Raw genomic sequence first — 20692 nt, 5'->3', positions numbered from 1 at the left:
GGATTCCTTCGGTTGCATGAGGTGATAGTGGTGTTGCGTAATTGACAAGTTTTTTCGATGCAGTCCGTGACTTTATTATCTTTATACAGCGCACCACTAGCGGTTTTATCGTTGTCGAAGTTGGAATATTTTTCCTTCTAGAATGTAAAGCATGTATTGCATATTGCGTCGTAGAACCATAGGCCAGTAGAGCCTAATCTAGATAACAAAGTTTTTCGAATAGATGTGGTTGATGAATCCTGGTGGCATAATCAATAGGAGTTTTCATCACAGAACGTAGTTTTTTCAGCAGAGTACCAATCTAGAAGACGTTGGAGTAGATCGAACGAATTTTTCCAGGGGATATCACAGCTCATTTCAACCATACATTACACATCGACTTCATTCATTCTCGCATCCAGTTCACTATGGAAAACAAAATCGAAGGAGAAATAGTACTTTCGGATATACTGGAGAAATGGATCACACAGTTCATTGCAAACCTAACCACAGTGAAAAGTATTTTTAACAATAATTTGAATTCCCAAACTGATTTGAGTAGCTTCGTATCTATGGAGAGAGTCAACTGATACAGAAGGCACAAAGCGTAATCGTGGGTTTCTTCCATCGCACCTGATACTGATACTTTCGAATGATTTACGAAGGCAAGCAGCAAATGATGCTAACACTGCTCGTTAAATAATACACTCATCATCTTTTTTCAATATTCGCAAGTATTTTTTCTCAACACATTTTTTTCAACAAGATAGCCAATCACCTCATTCATCCAGTTTGCATGAAGAAAAATAATAAATGAAAATCCTTACCTATAGTGTCAATTGTGAACCTACTCATCACATTCCGTATCTCAACAGGGTTATTTGATTCAGATTCCTGAAGAAGTTCCTCCAGAAGTATTGAACATTCGACCATCGTGTTGAACATCATCTTTATTTTCCCTGTGGTGAAGGTAGGTGTTATTTTGGTGCGAATTTCCTTCCACCTGTTACCATCAAGATTGAAAATATTCATTGAAAGTGGATCAACTTTTTCATTCACATATGTTCCATGGCTGTTGAAATATTGGTAATCAGTCTGCATGATAGCTTTGACTAGATCCAAGCTCACTACTGTATACATAGGCTTAGCCATGAAGTATCCTCCTCCGTGTTTCAAACCTTTCGATTTCAATTCCAAATAAATCTTTTTCCAAAGCTCTCCCATGGTTTTACTTCCGTTTGCCACATCCCATCCATTTCCAAAAATTACAGTTGGTTCAGGACCATCAACGCCCCTTTGAGACCAATATTTGAAAGCATGTTTGTAGTATGTAATCGTTATAATCATAAGAGAGATCCAGACCAGAACCAGATCGTGAAAGAAGTAACCGGTGATGGACATTGTTCTGAAAAAAATCTATAAAATGAAAATATATTAAATACGTTATATTTTGGCAACGGGAAATGTTAAGTTCTCGGATATTTCCCGTATATTTAGTTTAGTTTGAGACCAATATTTGAAAGCATGTTTGTAGTACGTAATCGTTATAATCATAAGAGAGATCCAGACCAAAACCAAATCGTAAAAGAAGTAACCGGTGATGGACATTGTTCTGAAAAAATCTATAAAATGAAAATATATTAAATACGTTATATTTTGGCATCGGGAAATGTTAAGTTCTCGGATATTTCCCGTATATTTAGTTTAGTTTTTGCATATGTCTATTGCATATGTCTATATGAATTTCACATTTTTGTATCACCCGGTATGCGTACATTTCCTTGCACATATTGTAGAAAGGACTAGCCGAATAATGTTTTCCGCGATGGAAGGACCCGAACTTTCAATTCGAATGACAGTGAAAAATATGCAGTGGTGCTAACGAATACCGACCACGTATATAATTTACGTGTGCTTCTCTATACTCATATCGCAATCAACCCACTTACAATCCAGGATTCTCTGATGATTGGGGGATGTATCCCATCTGACCCTAAATTGCAAAGAGCAGGCGAGGCGAAAACCTTTCACGATTCGACATTTAATCGAATCAATTCTGCATAGTTTGGAGCATTGTTAAACTGTTATCAGAACGAAACTAAGTAGATCCCGATGGGATTCTACATAACTGACGCAGTTCAGAAAATATTGGAAAATAATTGAGGATTTTATGCATGTTTTCATGAATCCTAAGTAATTTGATCACATTTACTCAATAGTTCGGTAATTTTCAATGAAAAAAATATCCCATACTTTTTTTTCTTCCTTCCCTAGGAAAAGATGAACTTTATTCATTTCTTCAGATTATATAGGAAATACTATAGCATCGAAGATTTATTGTGTTTTCTCCCAGTTTTTTATAACTCAAAATTTTTGATAAATGTAATGATTTATATATACCTAGTGACAACAAAATAACTGTACACAATTCAATTCAGTGGTTTCTGGAGTGGAATATTTCAAATACCAAACCAAAGTTCAGTGTAGCCAATATTTCGAATAAAAAAATTATTGAAAACCTATTGCAGTTTAATCGAAAACGGACCAAGTCAAGAACTTCCAGGCAGAATTCTATATATTTCTTAGACCATTCGATAGAATATAAGATTCTCTTTTCAACGATGTAACATAAACTGAACATTTTTTTTTAATGACACCTTATGAGCCATTTTCTTTAGATTCAATGTGAATTTTTAACTGTCTAGTATATTCCAGCAATTAGAAGTAATGAAAATGATCTTGATAATTTTTTATATTGTAATGAAGTTGATAGAAAATGAAACTCATTTGATGAACTTTTAGCAATTTCAAATGGTTGAATTATACAGTCAAGTCAAGTCCTGAACATAATTTAATGAAATTTTTGAAGTGAAATATGACTCCGTATATCAATAACTGGTGGTTCTAGAACTGGTGGTTCTGAAATCATCAGAAGATTTTAAAATTCAATGGTGGGGTGATGGTAATTTCCATAGAGCGTGTCCAAATTGGACACTTTTGAAGAAAAACTCTTGCTTTCAAACCAGAAAGATGAAAACTGATGGCTGTGTCTGAGAGTCAAATTTCATGACAACGTCAATGGTGAAAACCGCATTTTGAAACTTTCTTGTTTCTATGATTCTATGTTGTGGAAAACATTTGGGTTTTTTCATGTAGACTATATAAACGCACACTTTGATCAAATAGGCTTTGGACGGTGCAAATCTTTACTGGTAACTTAAGCAGTGAATACGCTGTGCAATTTTCATAATTCTCATTCTTCAATGTATGGGAATTTTGAGAATTATGAGATAACCTGTAAGAGACACTTTTGAAAGATTGCGACACAATTGATCGTGGTCAATTCGAAAAGAAAATGCCAAAATTATATCAGATAGGAATAAGAAGTTGAAAGAAATAATCGTTTTAGTAGCTGTTGGAAATAATCCCAAAACGTCAATGTGACATTTGAAAGTATCAATATGATTTTAAAAACACAAATTCGACCCATACAGGACCAGAAGAGTTCATCAACTCACACCAGGAGATTTTGAATGCCGCATAGCTTCATGCCTGTGGTTCCTGCAAACTTGTAATTAAGTGCGTGAGTTTTCATTAAATTGTATTTGCCTTACGAAGCTTATGTGATCAGTGCCGGGATTTTCAACTGCTACAACTCTTATACTTGGGCATTCTATTGTGGAACAGAGAAGTCGAGGAAAAATTGGATTCAGTGTGTGAACAGATGTTTTGAGGGTAGAATTATCGACCGGTTCACTTATAATGACACTCTCACATCTCAGAGGTATTTATAAATTTCAAGGCAAAATATTGAACCCCTTGTTGATGAATAGCCGCTAATGGAGCTCAGAAAAATATATTATCAACAAGACGGGGCTCTGCAATTGTCATCAATTGTTTGGCTGCTAATTTTGGTAATACATGGATAGCCAACCAAGAACCCAACCGTTGGCCGTACAGGTCACCGGACCTAACGCCTATAGACTTTTATCTCTGGAGAAAGTTAGGAGATCTCATTTTAAAATTACTGACCGATTCTAGACATGAATTGGAAGCGGCAGTGCTGCAAAGTTTTGCTTCTCTCTCCTATTGAACTAAATTATTTGGTAAAAAGCGTAGCTGTTAGACATTTCGAACACCTTCTCTGAAAAACAATATTTTATTGTCTGTGCTTTATCATTTCTATGGTTATTGTTGAAGTTTCATTTATTAGTAGTAAATATAGTATGAATTGTTTTCAGTTTTATTGAAACAATGCGTTTCAATATCTGCTGCTACTACTGAACAATTTCTATCTTTTTTTATCGCCGCGTCGTCTAAAGCCTACTGGATCAAAATGTGCGATTCAAAGTCTACATGAAAAAATCTAAAAGATCTGTATTTCAGAGATGACTCTAGCGAAAAACAACTAGTAATTTCAAACTTTATTGAAATATGCAGGTATATGCAGGTTGTCTTATTGAAAAATAGTTTTTTATCAATAACTATTGATATCACATTTGAGAAAATAAGTTTTTACACCATCGAATTTTGCGTAAGAAAGTGCTTCGGAATGTTTTCATAGAAACAAGAAATGTTTTATGAAAAAAAGTTACATCAACTTTTCGAAAATGCACATTTTTCGAAAAATATGCTGCAACTCAGAAACGATGATGGATATTGATTTGCGGTTTTCACCATTGAGTTTGTCATAAAATTTGACCTTCAAACATAGCCATCAATTTTCATCTTTCTGGTTAGAAAACAGTAGTTTACCTTTAGGAGTGTCCGATTTGTCCCGCTCTGTACAATCTGGAAATTATCATCATCTCATCATCGAATTTTCAAGTCTTTTGTCATGATGATTGCAATTTGGCCCACTCTCTACAGAAATTTTCTAAAAATACATTTAAATTCGGATAAAAAATCTGAAAAAACAAAAATGAAATGGTTATCTAGGAAAAAGTAGGTGTTGAAAAAATCAGTGAAATCTGAATATATTGAAAATAGAAGACACTGAGCCAAAGAAGCAGAAGAGGAATTTGATACAATTTTGCAACAAATGTATGCAATGATTCAGAAAAATGTTACAATCATTTTGGACAGTGGTACGAGCAATAGTTCATGAAAATCAAACTAGAAACCTAGATGCACAATATTCGAACCCCAAAACATAAAAAAAATTATTGTATATTGAACTAATAAAAATATACCAGATGGAGTTTGTTGTTGGAAAAAATTGAACAGGAGTTGAATGAAAAAATTTAAATTTTCAAACAGCAACTTTGTAAGGCAGATTTTTAATTTTAACGACGGAAACTGTGTTTCAATTGATTAAAGTTTCTTCTTATTTGAAAATAATAAGGAAAATTTTCCATTTCTTTCAAAATATCACTACCTGGCCTCTTAAATCAGTTGAAAAATCATTCCAATGGTATTTTCAATCCTTATGCTGGCAGCCTTTCAATACCCAATATTTGAAAACATATGTTGGGTGTCCGTTTTTATAACCTAAATCCGGAATAACAAATTACGATGCTTGCAAAGTTATCGTTCATACAGTTCATCATACCATTTTTCCTTAAACTAAATTCATGAAGAATACATTCAACATGGGAAAGTTTTTGGCTTTCTACTACTTCATCTTGATACAAAAAAAGGATGAGGGAATCTTTCAAAGAAAGAAAGGAAGTAATCAATTTAAAAATAACTAACTGTATACATGTATGTGTAGATCATGCAAAGAAGTAACTTCCAGACACAAACTGAAAGAAAGTCCTGTAAGCCTGTAAACAGTAATATCTCGGTGAATACCCATTCAATTCAAACGAACTGAGCGTCCCTTGAATCAGAATCACCTTTGCTAACGTAACACGAGTCGAATAATTCCGTCAGGATTAAAATTGTGTGATCGGAATTCGATCAACGAATGCCGTTTTTGCCAGGTCCTGTTTGATGAATGTTCTACCGGTGAGAAAGTTATCGAAGCGTTCGGAAAGAAGATAGTCGATTGGCGGGAGGTCTGGGGAGTATGGTGGGTGGATCAGTTCTTTGACACTCAATTCGTTTAATTTTTAGACCGTGATTCGTGAAAAGAACGGACGAGGAGAGAACGGAAAAGCAAAGAAGAACATACCTTGGAACAATTTCTGTCTATCTTTCAAATCGTTGAGCACCCAATTTCCGAGCTTTTTGATATTTCTAATACGTTACGAACCTTCAAAAACTGCATATGAGCTGACACGCAGTTCTTCCGCCATTCCACGCATCGTTTGTGACTGGTTAATCTCCATCAAGGAGAACTGTAGGTCGGGCTTTCTTCTTACTGTCAAGGAAAGGTAACTGGATGTTTCTTTTTATTTCTGTTGGTGAACAGAATGGAGTATGTTTGAGAATGCCACGAAATGATCAAGTTCTTCATGCCTAGGAGGTTGAATGATGGATATAACATATCTCAACCATAAAGTCTATTGTTGAAGATGAAATACGTGTTTTTCAAGCAGTAGTCTAAGAGTTCGATAATGTGAGCTGGTGGGTCCTCGTTCATGGCTATCTGGTCAAATCCTTCATTTATTGGTACAGATATATTATATCAAGAATGGCACATACATCGTCAGTGTCCAATATCTATAAGGGCGATAAAATGCGCTGGGTTCTTGAAATATGATTGTTAGTGGCTGCATTGTGCTGGCCAGGTATCTTTCAAATGACTGAATTGGGAATCCAATTGCGCTGACGCGCAAGGACAAAACACAAGCACTACAGAAAAATCCTCAAAGTACTCTCAGATCGATGCCTGTGCGAAAGTAGCGATTCACATTGGATTTGGATAGCTGGAGATTGAATCCATATGGAAAAACGTTCTCAAGAACTTCGTTTCATATAAACGCAGTTTTCCAAATAAAAGAGTTCTCAAAGAGTGAAGATCCAAGTGTACTGAGTTGAACCTTAAAACAATGAGCAGTCTCAATCGGTCGCGTATTTCTGATATGTACCACTCTTGGTGGAATCAGATGTTCCAAGTAATTTTAACACCCCCCTGAAAGTATCTATAGGAGAGATACAAATTTAAAACCTTTCTTCTATATTCCAGGCTATCAAGGTTGCACGTGATGTTCGTGTCTCCAATCTGGCTCTTTCCTGGATGGAATCCAGCAACTTCAGGGTATGTTTGGGGGCAGAGCTCCATACATGAGAACAACCTCCGAAGAAGGTCTGATTTGAGCTTCACAAAACATCAAAAGTTTTTGCGGTGTGTAGAGTTTTCTGGTTTGGAACAGTGTTCAAAGCTTTTCAGAAGTAGCCCTTCAATTCCAGCGACATGATTGTGCCAAGACTTATTGGTGTCCATTTTATCCTCCAACAAACTTATATAAGCAGAAAGCGGAATTGTCTGACCTGACATTATTATATCCAGTTCAGAGACATTTAATTTTCTTGGAGAAAACCGATGCCTGGGTTTTTGTGGCAATGAATTGAACCTGGTTACTTTCACCCCAACTCGAAATCACTTTTAGATCCTCATTGAGATATGCAACCTTCTGCTGCCGGTGAAGATGTGCCTCCGTAGCCGATGTTTTGGAATGACAAGAGAAGTGTGCTGTCGTCAGCAAAGCAATATATTGGATTCTTGGTTTTTTCCAATAATTCGTTGATATACAATAAAGAGAGGGTTGGAGGCAATATGGATCCCTGGGAATACCAGCGTTGAGGTGAAAGTATTCAAGAGATATCCATCGACAACCACTTGCAGGGAACGTTTCTCAGGAAGCTGAAAAGCCATAAACATGCTTTATTTGTTGATCTTTGATAATCTATATAACTCTCAATAGAACTCTCAGACAACTTCGTGAAAAACTCATGTTTCAGCTTCAAAAACTGACTTTAAAGACAAATAGAAGTTGCTCTGATGGGTGCCGTAACACAAAAAAGAGAGAAAAAACAATGGGGAAATAAGCACAAAGGAAACCAATGCACCCCTCTCCATCAGAATTCTTGAACAACCCAAAAGAAAAAGTAATCTAGGAAGTCAAGGCATATATAAAGTCGCATGTGGTGATTGTAGAGGTAATCACGTCCGCCAAACAAATAGGCAAATAACAGTCTGATGAGAGGAACACAACCTTGCACTTCGCAACATACAAACAAGCTCTGCGGAGCCAAAAAGTTTTGTTATCGGACAGCAAGCCAAGATGGTTAAACCTCTGAAGAAGCTAGCCACTCGCGCCAACGAAACGTCTGGAAGAAATTCCAAATATCCACGGCTTCCAAACTCGAAAAATAGTGACACTGAATACCTCAGCCGCGAAAGTCTAAACCATTTTGTTAGATTGATTTTTCCGCTAAAGTTCAAAAGAAGGTATTGAGTATATTTGGGTTCATTATTGGTTGACTCAGGAGTTTTGCGGTTTTACCCCTTGGGGTATTAATAATGGACAAGTTATTGAAAATTTTATTATTTACCTTTTCAATTCCATTTCAGCTATCACAGCTACAATGATATATTTGTAAATACGCTTATATTTGCATGGTAATATACAATGAGAAGAGTTTGTTAGAGATGAATTTATTTATATGATGCAATGATCATCGCTAAGACTCTGATCTCAGAAGTTATTCAAAATTTCTTTTTTTGTTGCTTCTGTATTGGAAAACAACATCGAAAAAACATTTAAGTTTTGAATGGAACTTATTCATTGGTGCGAGAGTGTTGTAATCTCCAATTCATTCATCTTGGTTTTTCTCTGAACATGTCAGAGTTTTTCGTACTGTAGATTCTACCATACCTTTGCATTATTGGTTTTCTTTTACCATTTATGGAAAACTGAGTTGATATTACCTCATGGTCAGAGAGACCTGCATAAATGATTATAGTTCCAACATTCTCGTCATTGAAATTGAAACAGACATCTTCTATAATAGTTTCAGAATGCTGGGAAACACGAATTGGATATTGTATATATCGTTGGATATGTTACATGCATTGTCAAATTGGAAGATATTAACATATTTTTCAGTGTTTGGGTTATCATTGAAATTCATATTGAAATCTCCAGCTAGTATTATTTTTGAATTCACTGATATTTGTGGGAGAAGGGTTTCAAGGTTTTCAGAAAAAATATCAAGTACAGAATTTGGAGCTCTGTAAATACAAATCATTTGAGTTGTCAAGTACTGAAGAAAACTCAAATATATGCTATACTAGTAGATAGCTATACTATGTAATATTTTCTGATTGAAACGTGGAAAATCATTTTTAGCTGGCTAGTATAATAGTGCCGCCATTATTCATGCGGAAATCAGAAACTATTCTATAATAATTTGGACTATGACATGGTTGGTTTTTCTTTATCCATTGATCCGTTAATGAATGTGGTCAGGGCATTTTGTTTTAAAATGAGATGTCATCCAAATGGATGCTGAAGAGGCAAGACGAGTGTCTTGTTCCGAAACATCGATGTTCGCCATTGAGGATGACAGTGTTCCATGTAAGTGGAATTCAATCTCTTTCATATACTATATTACTAGCGACCCGCCGTGGCTTCACACCAGTGCAATGCTGATACTGATTATAAATTCATCCACCGGAAATTTAAGCGCAAGGAGAAACAATGACAGGAATATTTAAAAAGCCTTTTTTATAGCACATTCACAATATAAAACGAACCTACATACAAAATTCAAGCTTCGGAGCCTCAGCTTCATCAGCGGTACGGAGAAACAGTGATAAAAAGGTAACTTTATTTTCCCCAGTGGCTGGCGTCCCAGTTGAAATATTTGACAATCCTCTCTTATTGCACATGTTCAACACAGAAAGAACCTACATACAAAATTTCAGGCTCCGAAAATATAACGGTACGAAGAAACAGTGTGAAAATATAATTTTTATATGTAAACACGTCTCTTTTATTTTCAGGGGGGCTTCCCAGTTGAAGTATTTGAAAATTATTTATTATTGCAAATCTACAATATAAAAAGAACCTACATACAAAATTTCAGCTTCCGAAAATATAGCGGTAAGAAGAAACAGTGATGAAAATATAATTTTCCTATGTAAACGCTCCCCTTTTACCTCCAAGGAGGGCGCTTCAGTTGAAATATTTTTAAACTTTTTTTCAGTAACTATCTTAGACCAAAGAAGTACATATTTATTAAATTTTAGCTTTCTGGAACTCACTAATGCAAAGGAACAGAGATGAATGTGTGAGTGTTAGTTAAGTCAGTGAGTTTTGCATTTTTGAGTATAGGATGTGTAGCGTTTTTGTAAACGACTTCTGATTCAATTTCATAGCGAATGTTTGGAGTACAAACTAAATAGGAAGTGCTTTTCTTGTATAACGAATATTTTCTAAATGAAACCCCAATAGTTTTTTTCAAACATTTCTCACTACAATATATTTTTTTGCCAGTCATGTAACTTTCAATTTTCAAATTGAGCCTTTTGTTAGTTTTTCAATATTGGTAAATGATGCTACAAGAAAAAAACATTTTTAAAACTCAGTATTTGTTTAAGACATACCTTTCTAGTAGTGTACCACACAGCACTACCGGTTTACGTGATTTTTTTGTCTGAACGATCACAAGTGGCATCATATCGGATAATGATTTGATTCAAGGTTGAATAGTTATTGTTTATCAACTGTAGAAACATATGAGAGTATTTTTAAGATTCACTTGATATTTTCTTCATGTAGTTAGTAACATGTCAACCAAATTTCATGTTTCAATTCCTCATTATTAGTAGTAATAGTAGTAATTTCCAACCAAACAAAAATTTGTAATGGAATTCAATACCAGCATATCCGGGATTAGATGTTCATCAATTTATATATATATATATATATATATATATATATATATATATATATATATATATATATATATATATATATATATATTCATGTTAATGTCGTGTAAGAGGAATAGTATCTTTATACCTAATTCATGAATATAAAGATTTTCTTCACATGAAGTTTATTATGGTAGATTCATTATCAGAGCGATAAATGTATTCCATGTCATCCATCATGTTATACTATTGGCGGCGGACATGAAAAATTCTTTTAAATTTGTAGGTACCTCTTCTACACATTGAAAGGATCCATTTGATGCAGAAATTTTATAATTTATATAAAAGACTGTGTCTTTTAATTTTTATTCATATATTTTGGTATCTTGTTGAATCGAAATTAAATTTTAATTTTCTTGAAGGGGGGGTCAGTTTTTTTCTCTTTCCGATATATGCAAAATTGATTATACATTCGACCTCGAAAGTAATGTGACTTCATTTAAAACAATAGTGACAAAAATGACGGCACTGAAAACGACAAAGTGAATAATTTTAAAGCAACTGAATAATCGGGAAATTGATTTTTTTTGAACTTATAATGTTTTGAATAATTAAACTATGATGGAGAAGCTGTGAAATATTCAAATGTTTTTCAATTGTTTCAAATGAGGTTGATTTCGAATACTTTCAAGTGATTTCAATATCAATTAACGATCATTAATATAAATTCCTTGTATGAAATTGAAAATAACGGAGAGTTACTATTATTGAATAGTGGGACTACATTTTCTTGTTCATAGGCTGATCAGGTTCCTATTGAACGAAGGACACATAATAACAACGATATTAAAGAAATAGCTGAAAGTAACGGGTGTTCCTCAAATATACTGAATGAGTTATTGTGGAATACAAAATTAAGAGGGTGTTTTCTTAAATCCTCGACTCTTTTGAAAGAGGAAGACTTGAAATTTATAATACTGCTGATGGGGTGTCAACTGAAGTTGTATTTTGGTCCATATCTGGCCTTTTGGAATACCCAATACCAATTTCTGAAATTGTTGAGATGCTTCTATAGTCGTGCGAAATAATAGTCGGAGAGCCAAAGAGTGTTTCATGAAGTGTTTGATGTACCCTGAAACTTTGTAAGGCTAGTATCTATGGAATAAGAAGTACGAATACCTGTGTTCGCCTGACCCTGCCCGGGACACCAGGTACTACGCATAATAGAAAGGTGTAAAAAAATATAAGCCAAAATAAGTGTTGGATTCACAATCCAACAAACTTTAATCGAAAGATTAGTTAATTTTCAATTATAATTTAAGATGACAGACATTTTGGAGGGGGTTCACATATAATAAATTTCCTTCAAAGTAATTTTTTTAACAAAATGAAATGTTTGATCCATTATAAAATGAACAGCTACTTAATCAAATATTTAGAAAGGTATTTACAAAAAGTCAGACAGTTTTGTTGGGGTTTAATTCCCGGCAAACATGAAAATGAATTTTATTTCAAATAGAAAGAGATAGGCGCATAATTGACGGCGTGAGTAAGAGCACCTATCACCATAGAAGCTTCGCTCTCATTGGTTGTTAATCACGTGATCTTTACCAGCGGTACATTTAAAATAAAATTCATACTTATGAATGAATGTAATGTAAAGAAATTTAAGATGTGAGATGTAATGACTTTGAAAGAACTTTAAATGAATCAAAATTGGGAAAAAAGCATATAAATACAAACATTGAAAAGCCGAAAAGTCAAATGCAAATGTGACGTTGAAAATTTTGTCACATTTCCTTTTTTGTTTTCAATCGAGGACCGCTTGCCTGGTAATGATGATACCCAATAGGCTGAAACAACTGTCTACCGGTGGCTCTTAAATTAAATTGAAATCAATATGTTTTGAAAATAACAAAAGCAGTGTCACTTCTAGCACAATAACTCACATGTACTAGTACTAATTGGAAAAGCGGTGAATGAAATGAGACTAGCGCCATATATGTGTTACGCCAGAAAATTTTCAGCCCATGTACAGCTTGTCAAGTTGAATAGAACTGGCCGATACTTGATGAACATCCATATTAAAAAACTAATTAATACATTAAACTGTAACAATTTTTTTCCACCTTGTCAAATGTAAGAATTCCTTTCTGAATACCGTAATGGTTCTGGTCACTAGATGTTCGTTTGTCAGATGACTATAAGGGTGCGAGAGTGAGAGAGAATTCTCTCGTCTCTTCCTAGAATTGACAAGCTGTAATATATTGTGCAGCGTTCATGTGAATGATATCTGATTCAAATCCGTAACGAATGTTTGGAATACAATCTATTTTCGTATGATATGAAACAATTTGTTTTGAAAGTATTTTCCTTTCGCGTAATTCAATGTTTATATGGAATCAGTTTTCTCGAGAAGACCTTTCTTTCTTACTTTGGAATTTTCCCACTTTTTTTTGTGTGGAGATGAAGAAGTGGAAAGCCAAAATAATCTCTCCCTGAAGTATACTTCTCACAACTCGAACACAATTCCTATGGCTGGGATTGAATTAACTGAGCGACTGAAAGTTATCGTGACACGGGTAGATTTATCTCTCATTCGTAACATGAAATCGTAATGTAATGAATATTACTGGAGTTTTTTCCCAACACTAAACTGTTATTTCAACACCTTGACATGTGTTTCGATCAAGAGGAAGAACAAACTGACCTTCCTCTTGAAAATGATCACTTGTTAACTAAACACATGTCGAGGTGTTAAATTAACGTTTTGGTGTTGGGAAAAATCTCCAGTATCATTCATTACTATACCAAAGGTTCCGAACAGTGAATCACAAGTTCGTAATGTAATGACAGACACCAAGAACGACAATAAGAATGACAATGCCAAAGGAGTCCCAATCATGAACACAATAATTGCGAAAAATAATATTTCATTACTAGATATCAACAGATTTGGAAATACTCCTGGGAGTGACCGGAAGGTTTCTGAGATTAGCAAAATTATAGAAATCGAGAATCCGATAAAACCAGTACCCACGCAAAGTTGATCACGATTGAAGATTTGAAAAATACAGTATTGATTTGTATCCATGATAATAGTTATAAAATTACCAGAATTAATTCTATCCATGCCGCGTTTCAATACACGATACAGTAAGTGACAGAGCTTCCATGTAGCAGAACGCGTTTCAAATCAAACTCATTGATTTGGACATCATGGATATCATGGATAGTTCAATTGATTTTCATCAAGTAACAGGTCAACATATTCAAAAATCAAAATTGATTTGGTGAAATGAGATGTCATCCAAATGGATGCTGAAGAGGCAAGACGAGTGTCTTGTTCCGAAACATCGATGTCCGCCATTGAGGATGACAGTGTTCCATGTAAGTGGAATTCAATCTCTTTCATATACTATATTACTAGCGACCCGCCGTGGCTTCACACCAGTGCAATGCTGATACTGATTATAAATTCATCCACCGGAATTTAAGCGCAAGGAGAAACAATGACAGGAATATCTGAAAAGCCTTTCTTATAGCACATTCACAATATAAAACGAACCTACATACAAAATTCAAGCTTCGGAGCCTCAGCTTCATCAGCGGTACGGAGAAACAGTGATAAAAAGGTAACTTTATTTTCCCCAGTGGCTGGCGTCCCAGTTGAAATATTTGCACATGTTCAACACAGAAAGAACCTACATACAAAATTTCAGGCTCCGAAAATATAACGGTACGAAGAAACAGTGTGAAAATATAATTTTTATATGTAAACACGTCTCTTTTATTTTCAGGGGGGCTTCCCAGTTGAAGTATTTGAAAATTATTTATTATTGCAAATCTACAATATAAAAAGAACCTACATACAAAATTTCAGCCTCCGAAAATATAGCGGTAAGAAGAAACAGTGATGAAAAAATAATTTTCGTATGTAAACGCTCCCCTTTTACCTCCAAGGAGGGCGCTTCAGTTGAAATATATTTAAACTTTTTTTCAGTAACTATCTTAGACCAAAGAAGTACATATTTATTAAATTTTAGCTTTCTGGAACTCACTAATGCAAAGAAACAGAGATGAATGTGTGAGTGTCAGTTAAGTCAGTGAGTTTTGCATATTTGAGTATAGGATGTGTAGCGTTTTTGTGAACGACTTCTGATTCAATTTCATAGCGAATGTTTGGAGTACAAACTAAATAGGAAATGCTTTTCTTGTATAACGAATATTTTCTAAATGAAACCCCAATAGTTTTTTTCAAACATTTCTCACTACAATATCTTGTTTTGCCAGTCATGTAACTTTCAATTTTCAAATTGAGCCTTTTGTTAGTTTTTCAATATTGGTAAATGATGCTACAAGAAAAAAACATTTTTAAAACTCAGTATTTGTTTAAGACATACCTTTCTAGTAGTGTACGACACAGCACTACCGGTTTACGTGATTTTTTTGTCTGAACGATCACAAGTGTCATCTCATATCGGATAATGATTTGATTCAAGGTTGAATAGTTACTGTTTATCAACTGTAGAAACATATGAGAGTATTTTTGAGATTCACTTGATATTTTCTTCATGTAGTTAGTAACATGTCAACCAAATTTCATGTTTCAATTCCTCATTATTAGTAGTAATAGTAGTAATTTCCAACCAAACAAAAATTTGTAATGGAATTCAATACCAGCATATCCGGGATTAGATGTTCATCATTGTATATATATATATATATATATATATATATATATATATATATATATATATATATATATATATATATATATATATATATTGTGTTGTTCTTCCGGGTGTTCATCCGTTGTGTAGTATTCGATAGTCGACGTTTCGCCATCATCTCAGATGGCATTATCAAGACGAGTTACTGCTTCGCTTCGAGAGGTGTAACTGATGTTAGGTTCTTCTTGTGGCCACTACATTTTTATCAAGACTCGTTGCTCCGATCGACTTTTCACACGAGTACTTTTATTCATAAAATTGTCCAAGTAACCTTATTTTGCTGAAAAATATCTGTCATTTTAAAGTTTTGGGGTGTGGACCATCGGAGGTAGTCCGTTCCTGACTTTGTAGCAAAACAACTGACTCCTGCATGAAAGCTCATCGACGGAATTCATTTGTTTAGTCAATTACCAAAATTTGGATGATTTTGAATATTCACTTGAAAAGTTATCAAAGAAAAACATTTTTCATTTTGTAACTTCGAGGGCCCGTAACTTGGTTACGAAGACTTTTAGGAAAAAAAGTTATATGAAGTACTGGTGATATTTTGACCCCATCTATACATTCCCGAGAGGAAAAGAGGAAGTCCAGGGACACCCTGTATATTAGCAAAATAAATTTGATTTTATAACAGTTATATTAATGTTTTTGAATGCAAAACCAAAATAATTTTTTTCGGTTACAGCTCAACTGATACGACTTTAAGTCAGTCGTGAAATTCATACAAACGAAGTCGCAGACAGAAACACCACATGCAATGTATGTGGTGTTTTGAATGATGCAACTAATTTTCCTTTATTTTCAGTATTTCAATATTAAATTTTAAAAAGGATTTGAAGCTTTATATCTTCTATTTATTATCTGCTAGCGCTTTCGACAGTTGGTAGTACTGCCATCTTCTAGGCACTCCTCAAACTGAACTTGTCATCCTGTCGTCTGCCTCTTTATACGGTCAGAGCGTCTTAACTCAGATATTTCAGGTAAATTTGCCTGTATTTTTAATGCATCAGGTACTATTATTTGTGTTAGATCTTCTCTAGGAATGTGTATGGTTTTGTTTAATATATTGAATGTGAGGTCTTGTTGTGTTTTGATTTGTACTTATTCCTCGATAAGTGATTTATGACTGTTAAATTTATGGATGTTCAAGTTTTCCCAAATGTCCATGCGGTTTCCCTTGTTGACTTGTGTTTTATGAGTTTTATGTTCTCTGGTGGGGGGATATTATGTTTGTTTTATATGGCGTGTGTTGCGAGGTTTGATTTATATACTATTGGGTTTATGTATGCCTTTTTGTGCACATTGTACCTTTGGATTAGTTTTTTCTTGGTTTGGCCGATATAGAATTTGTTGCAGTCTGAGCATTGTATACTGTATTTCCCGTTTTGGTCTTTGTCTTCTTCTTTTTCATAGTTGTTTATTTCTTGTGTTATCTTCGTGTTCGGCTTGTATGTGATGTTGATGTTCAGTGGTTTGTTAGTTTTTTGGTTTGGTGTCCTACGTACATAAATGCTGTCCATATTTGAGTTGTTTTGTCTGTTGGGGTGGCTTGATCCTTGTTCTGTATTTTTTGTTTGATTCTGTTTTCTGATTTATCTATTGTCTTTTGGGTGAAAATATTAATATTAATATTAGAAAGAAAATATTACAATATTCTCTGTTAAGAGTTTAAAGGGCATGGTAAAGGGGTAACTCGTGATATTCTTCAGTTTACTTCGAGCCGGTCGGCACGGCACGGCAGTATAGCCCCCCCTCTCGGCCGATACTGGCGTAACCGCTATTTCTCTGAATTCTCTATCTGTAATGTCTTCGAAAATATTCATTCAAGTTACAAGCTGTAATATTGATCTACGTATATTAAATGCACAATGTATTTAAGGTTCTCAATTGGATAAGGATAAATGTTGTATTGCTTGCAATCACTTCGTTAATAAGCCATTATTTCTGAAGAATAAAAAATAGTTATTGTGGGTTATCTTTGAAAGATAGATACTTATATACCACCGATGACCTTTTCAAAGTGTACAATACTGTAGTAACTTTTTTGATCTATTTCGTAGGGTTCATCTAGCGTATTGTTTCACTATTACCTTAATATAGGTATCAAATGACAGGGTTGATTGGTGGAATAGTACACTTTGAGAAAAATGCAAATTCAAGATGGTCGTATTACATTTTTTCTCACAACCACCTCAGTATGGGTATCACATGACAGGGTTTGACTAGTAGAATAGTAGTACCCTTTGAAAAATATGCAAGTTCAAGATGGCCGCAGCTACTAATAGGCAGATTTTATATTCTTTCTTATATTCTATACCCCAATATGGGTATGAAATGACAGAGTTTGACTAGTAAAATAGTATAGTACACTTTGAAAAAGATGCAAATTCCAGATGGCCGCAGTTACAATATAGCGGCTTACATATTACCTTGTACTAGTGAGACACTAAATGAACTGAACAGAATGAGAAAAATTGAGTAAGAAAATTAAAAACTGAAAATTTGTAAATAAAAATAAGTAAAAAAAGATGTTGAACGGTTTTATTAAAAAAAAAAAAGATAACTAGAAACTAAAAAGTTTCTGAAGGTACTGAAGAGCCTTAGGGCAAGTGTCTTAAGGCGAAACACGTGTATACCAGTTAGGGTGACAGTGTTCCATGTGAGTACAATTTATTACCATTCATTCAAAGTAGAACTCATGTGAATGATATCTGATTCTTATTCCTCCACGAATGTTCGATATACAAACTGAATAGAGAAAAGTATCTTCTGTATAATTCAGTGTTCATATAGAAGTATTTGTTTCGAAAGAATTTTTTCTTTCGTGTAATTCAATGTTTATATGAAAGGAGCTGTTTCAGGAGGACTTTCTTTCAGTTTGTGTCTGAAAGTTACTTCTTTGCATGATCTAAACATCCATGTATAGAGTTACTTATTTTCAAATTGATTAATCCTTCCTTTCTTTGGAAGATTCTCTCATCCATTTTTTTGTATCAGATGAAGTAGTAGAAAGCCAAAAACTTTCTTTCCCAAAAAATTAATCACTCCTAAAAATATAACCCTTTCAAATCAAATAAGATTCATCATGGCTGGGATTAAATCAAATAGGTGAATGAATGTCATTACGATGTCATCGATGACATAAGCAGATCAAGCTTATTCCGTGGCATTCAAAATCGTAATTCATGAATGAAGTGTGTGTATTTTCTATAATGTTATCCAATTTGGTACTGAAGAGCCTTAGGGCAAGTGTCTTAAGGCGAAACACGTGTATACCAGTTAGGGTGACAGTGTTCCATGTGAGTACAATTTATTACCATTCATTCAAAGTAGAACTCATGTGAATGATATCTGATTCTTATTCCTCCACGAATGTTCGATATACAAACTGAATAGAGAAAAGTATCTTCTGTATAATTCAGTGTTCATATAGAAGTATTTGTTTCGAAAGAATTTTTTCTTTCGTGTAATTCAATGTTTATATGAAAGTAGCTGTTTCAGGAGGACTTTCTTTCAGTTTGTGTCTGAAAGTTACTTCTTTGCATGATCTACACATCCATGTATAGAGTTACTTATTTTCAAATTGATTAATCCTTCCTTTCTTTGGAAGATTCTCTCATCCATTTTTTTGTATCAGATGGAGTAGTAGAAAGCCAAAAACTTTCTTTCCCAAAAAATTAATCACTCCTAAAAATATAACCCTTTCAAATCAAACTAAAAAGTGATTCGGAAGGTCCTAGGTAGCAGTCGTCATACCACCATCCTCAGCAATCTACGGTATTGATCAGAAAATTTTTGGGCGTAATTTTTACATATTTACTCATGTTACGCTACGCCCAACAATTTTATAATGTTTACTGGTTGATTATTTCATAGCATTTGATACCATCAGTTAACCTATTTTATTGGCTATTTTACACGTCATCTGCTTTTCTGAACCTGCTATTTGTTCAAGGAAAAGCTATCCCAATCATCATTTGATACAATTTTATCTATCAATTCACTATAATAACGTAGTTTAGGTAAGCTCATCTGAGAATAAATGACGGTCTAGCTCATCTATTCTCAACATTAGAGGTGTTTTGTCTTGAAATTGATTCTTACGAAACTAATCTGCCCATCTGTGGTCGGTCGGTAGCCAAGCGGTTCGGCGTGGGTGCTTTGTTCACTCACTCGAATTGACTGCCGTGTTGGTCGGTGGTTCAAGCCCTAGTCTGAACGATCGATCTTCACTTGCTATCATCCAACCCGTGTTAGGAATCACACGTTAAAAGGTAAGACCTCGTTAATCCTTAGCTCGCACAAGTTTCGACTTCTGAGGGTTGTCATTCGTAGGGGTGCGACAGCTGGTTAACGGAAAAACAGATTTTTTTTTAAAACAGACAGAATCGCAGCCTAGTGGAAAAATTCATCAATATTATGATTGCTGATACGGTTATATGCTTAAGGAACATTGCCGAAATTTTCGGTGTCGAAATTGATGTAAATTTGAAGTCCACTGAACATGTTATTACATAATGTATAAAGAGAAGTTATATGAGATTGAAAATACTTTATCCACTTCGTCATTCGTTACAAAAAAACAATAATAATGAAGTGGATAATTTTTATTAGATACATTCGGAATAAATCTATCGACATATGTGATCATACCCAAAAATCTCTGCACATCATTTTAATTTTTTGGTTTTTTTGGTAAAGGCATATCTCTTACAGCTGCAATTTTATTTTTGTCTAAAAAATATTCATCTTTTATTAGTTTATGACCCAAGAAACTTATTCCACTGAGTCCAATTTACCTTTTCCTCTATTGAAAGTAACATTATTTTTTCGAGCTATTTCATGTTTCATATTTCATCATGTTTACCTTGATTTCTCCCCCAAACAATTATATCATCTACATATATATCGACACCCTCAAGGTGAAAAATATTTTCAAAACGTTTATGGAACGCTTCTGGATCTGATCGGATTCCATAAGAAAGCCTTAAAAAAACAAAATCTTCCAAACGGTGTAACTGAAGGTACAAAATTTTGTACGTGCTGATCGATAGTAGGAAGTTGAAAATATTCACGCTTCATTGAACGGCTTAAGTCAGCTGGATCTGAGTAAATACGTAATGAACCATTTTCTTTTCTAACAATAACCACTGAATTAACCCAATCTGTAGGAGCATCAATTTTTCCAATGATCTTTCGTTTTTATAAATTA

At 34.2% G+C, this 20692-nt stretch overlaps 1 protein-coding gene and 1 pseudogene across 2 annotated transcripts in view; both read right to left on the bottom strand.

Moving 5' to 3' along the window:
- LOC141485282 (cyclin-dependent kinase 9-like) overlaps window positions 1-20692 on the bottom strand; it is a 332045-nt pseudogene that overhangs the window by 173494 nt on the left and 137859 nt on the right.
- Window positions 1-20692, bottom strand: part of LOC141485246 (probable cytochrome P450 6a14) — a 43324-nt gene that overhangs the window by 15259 nt on the left and 7373 nt on the right. Inside the window, exons 1-2 of one of the 2 annotated variants that reach the window (XM_074181572.1) lie at window positions 10478-10547; window positions 807-1395 (exon numbers count right to left, since the gene is read on the bottom strand). In XM_074181572.1, the coding sequence (XP_074037673.1) occupies window positions 807-1380 (574 nt within the window). In that variant the 5' untranslated portion in view covers window positions 1381-1395; window positions 10478-10547. Of the gene's footprint in view, window positions 1-806; window positions 1396-10477; window positions 10548-20692 lie in introns of those variants that run through there. The other variant, XM_074181573.1, reaches the window with a different exon arrangement.

This window comes from Leptinotarsa decemlineata, unplaced genomic scaffold (genome assembly GCF_025532065.1).
Source record: "Leptinotarsa decemlineata unplaced genomic scaffold, Ldec_3_MD MMD2_tig00026314_RagTag_RagTag, whole genome shotgun sequence".
NCBI lineage: Eukaryota > Metazoa > Arthropoda > Insecta > Coleoptera > Chrysomelidae > Leptinotarsa > Leptinotarsa decemlineata.
This window is presented reverse-complemented; position numbering and strand designations above follow the sequence as displayed.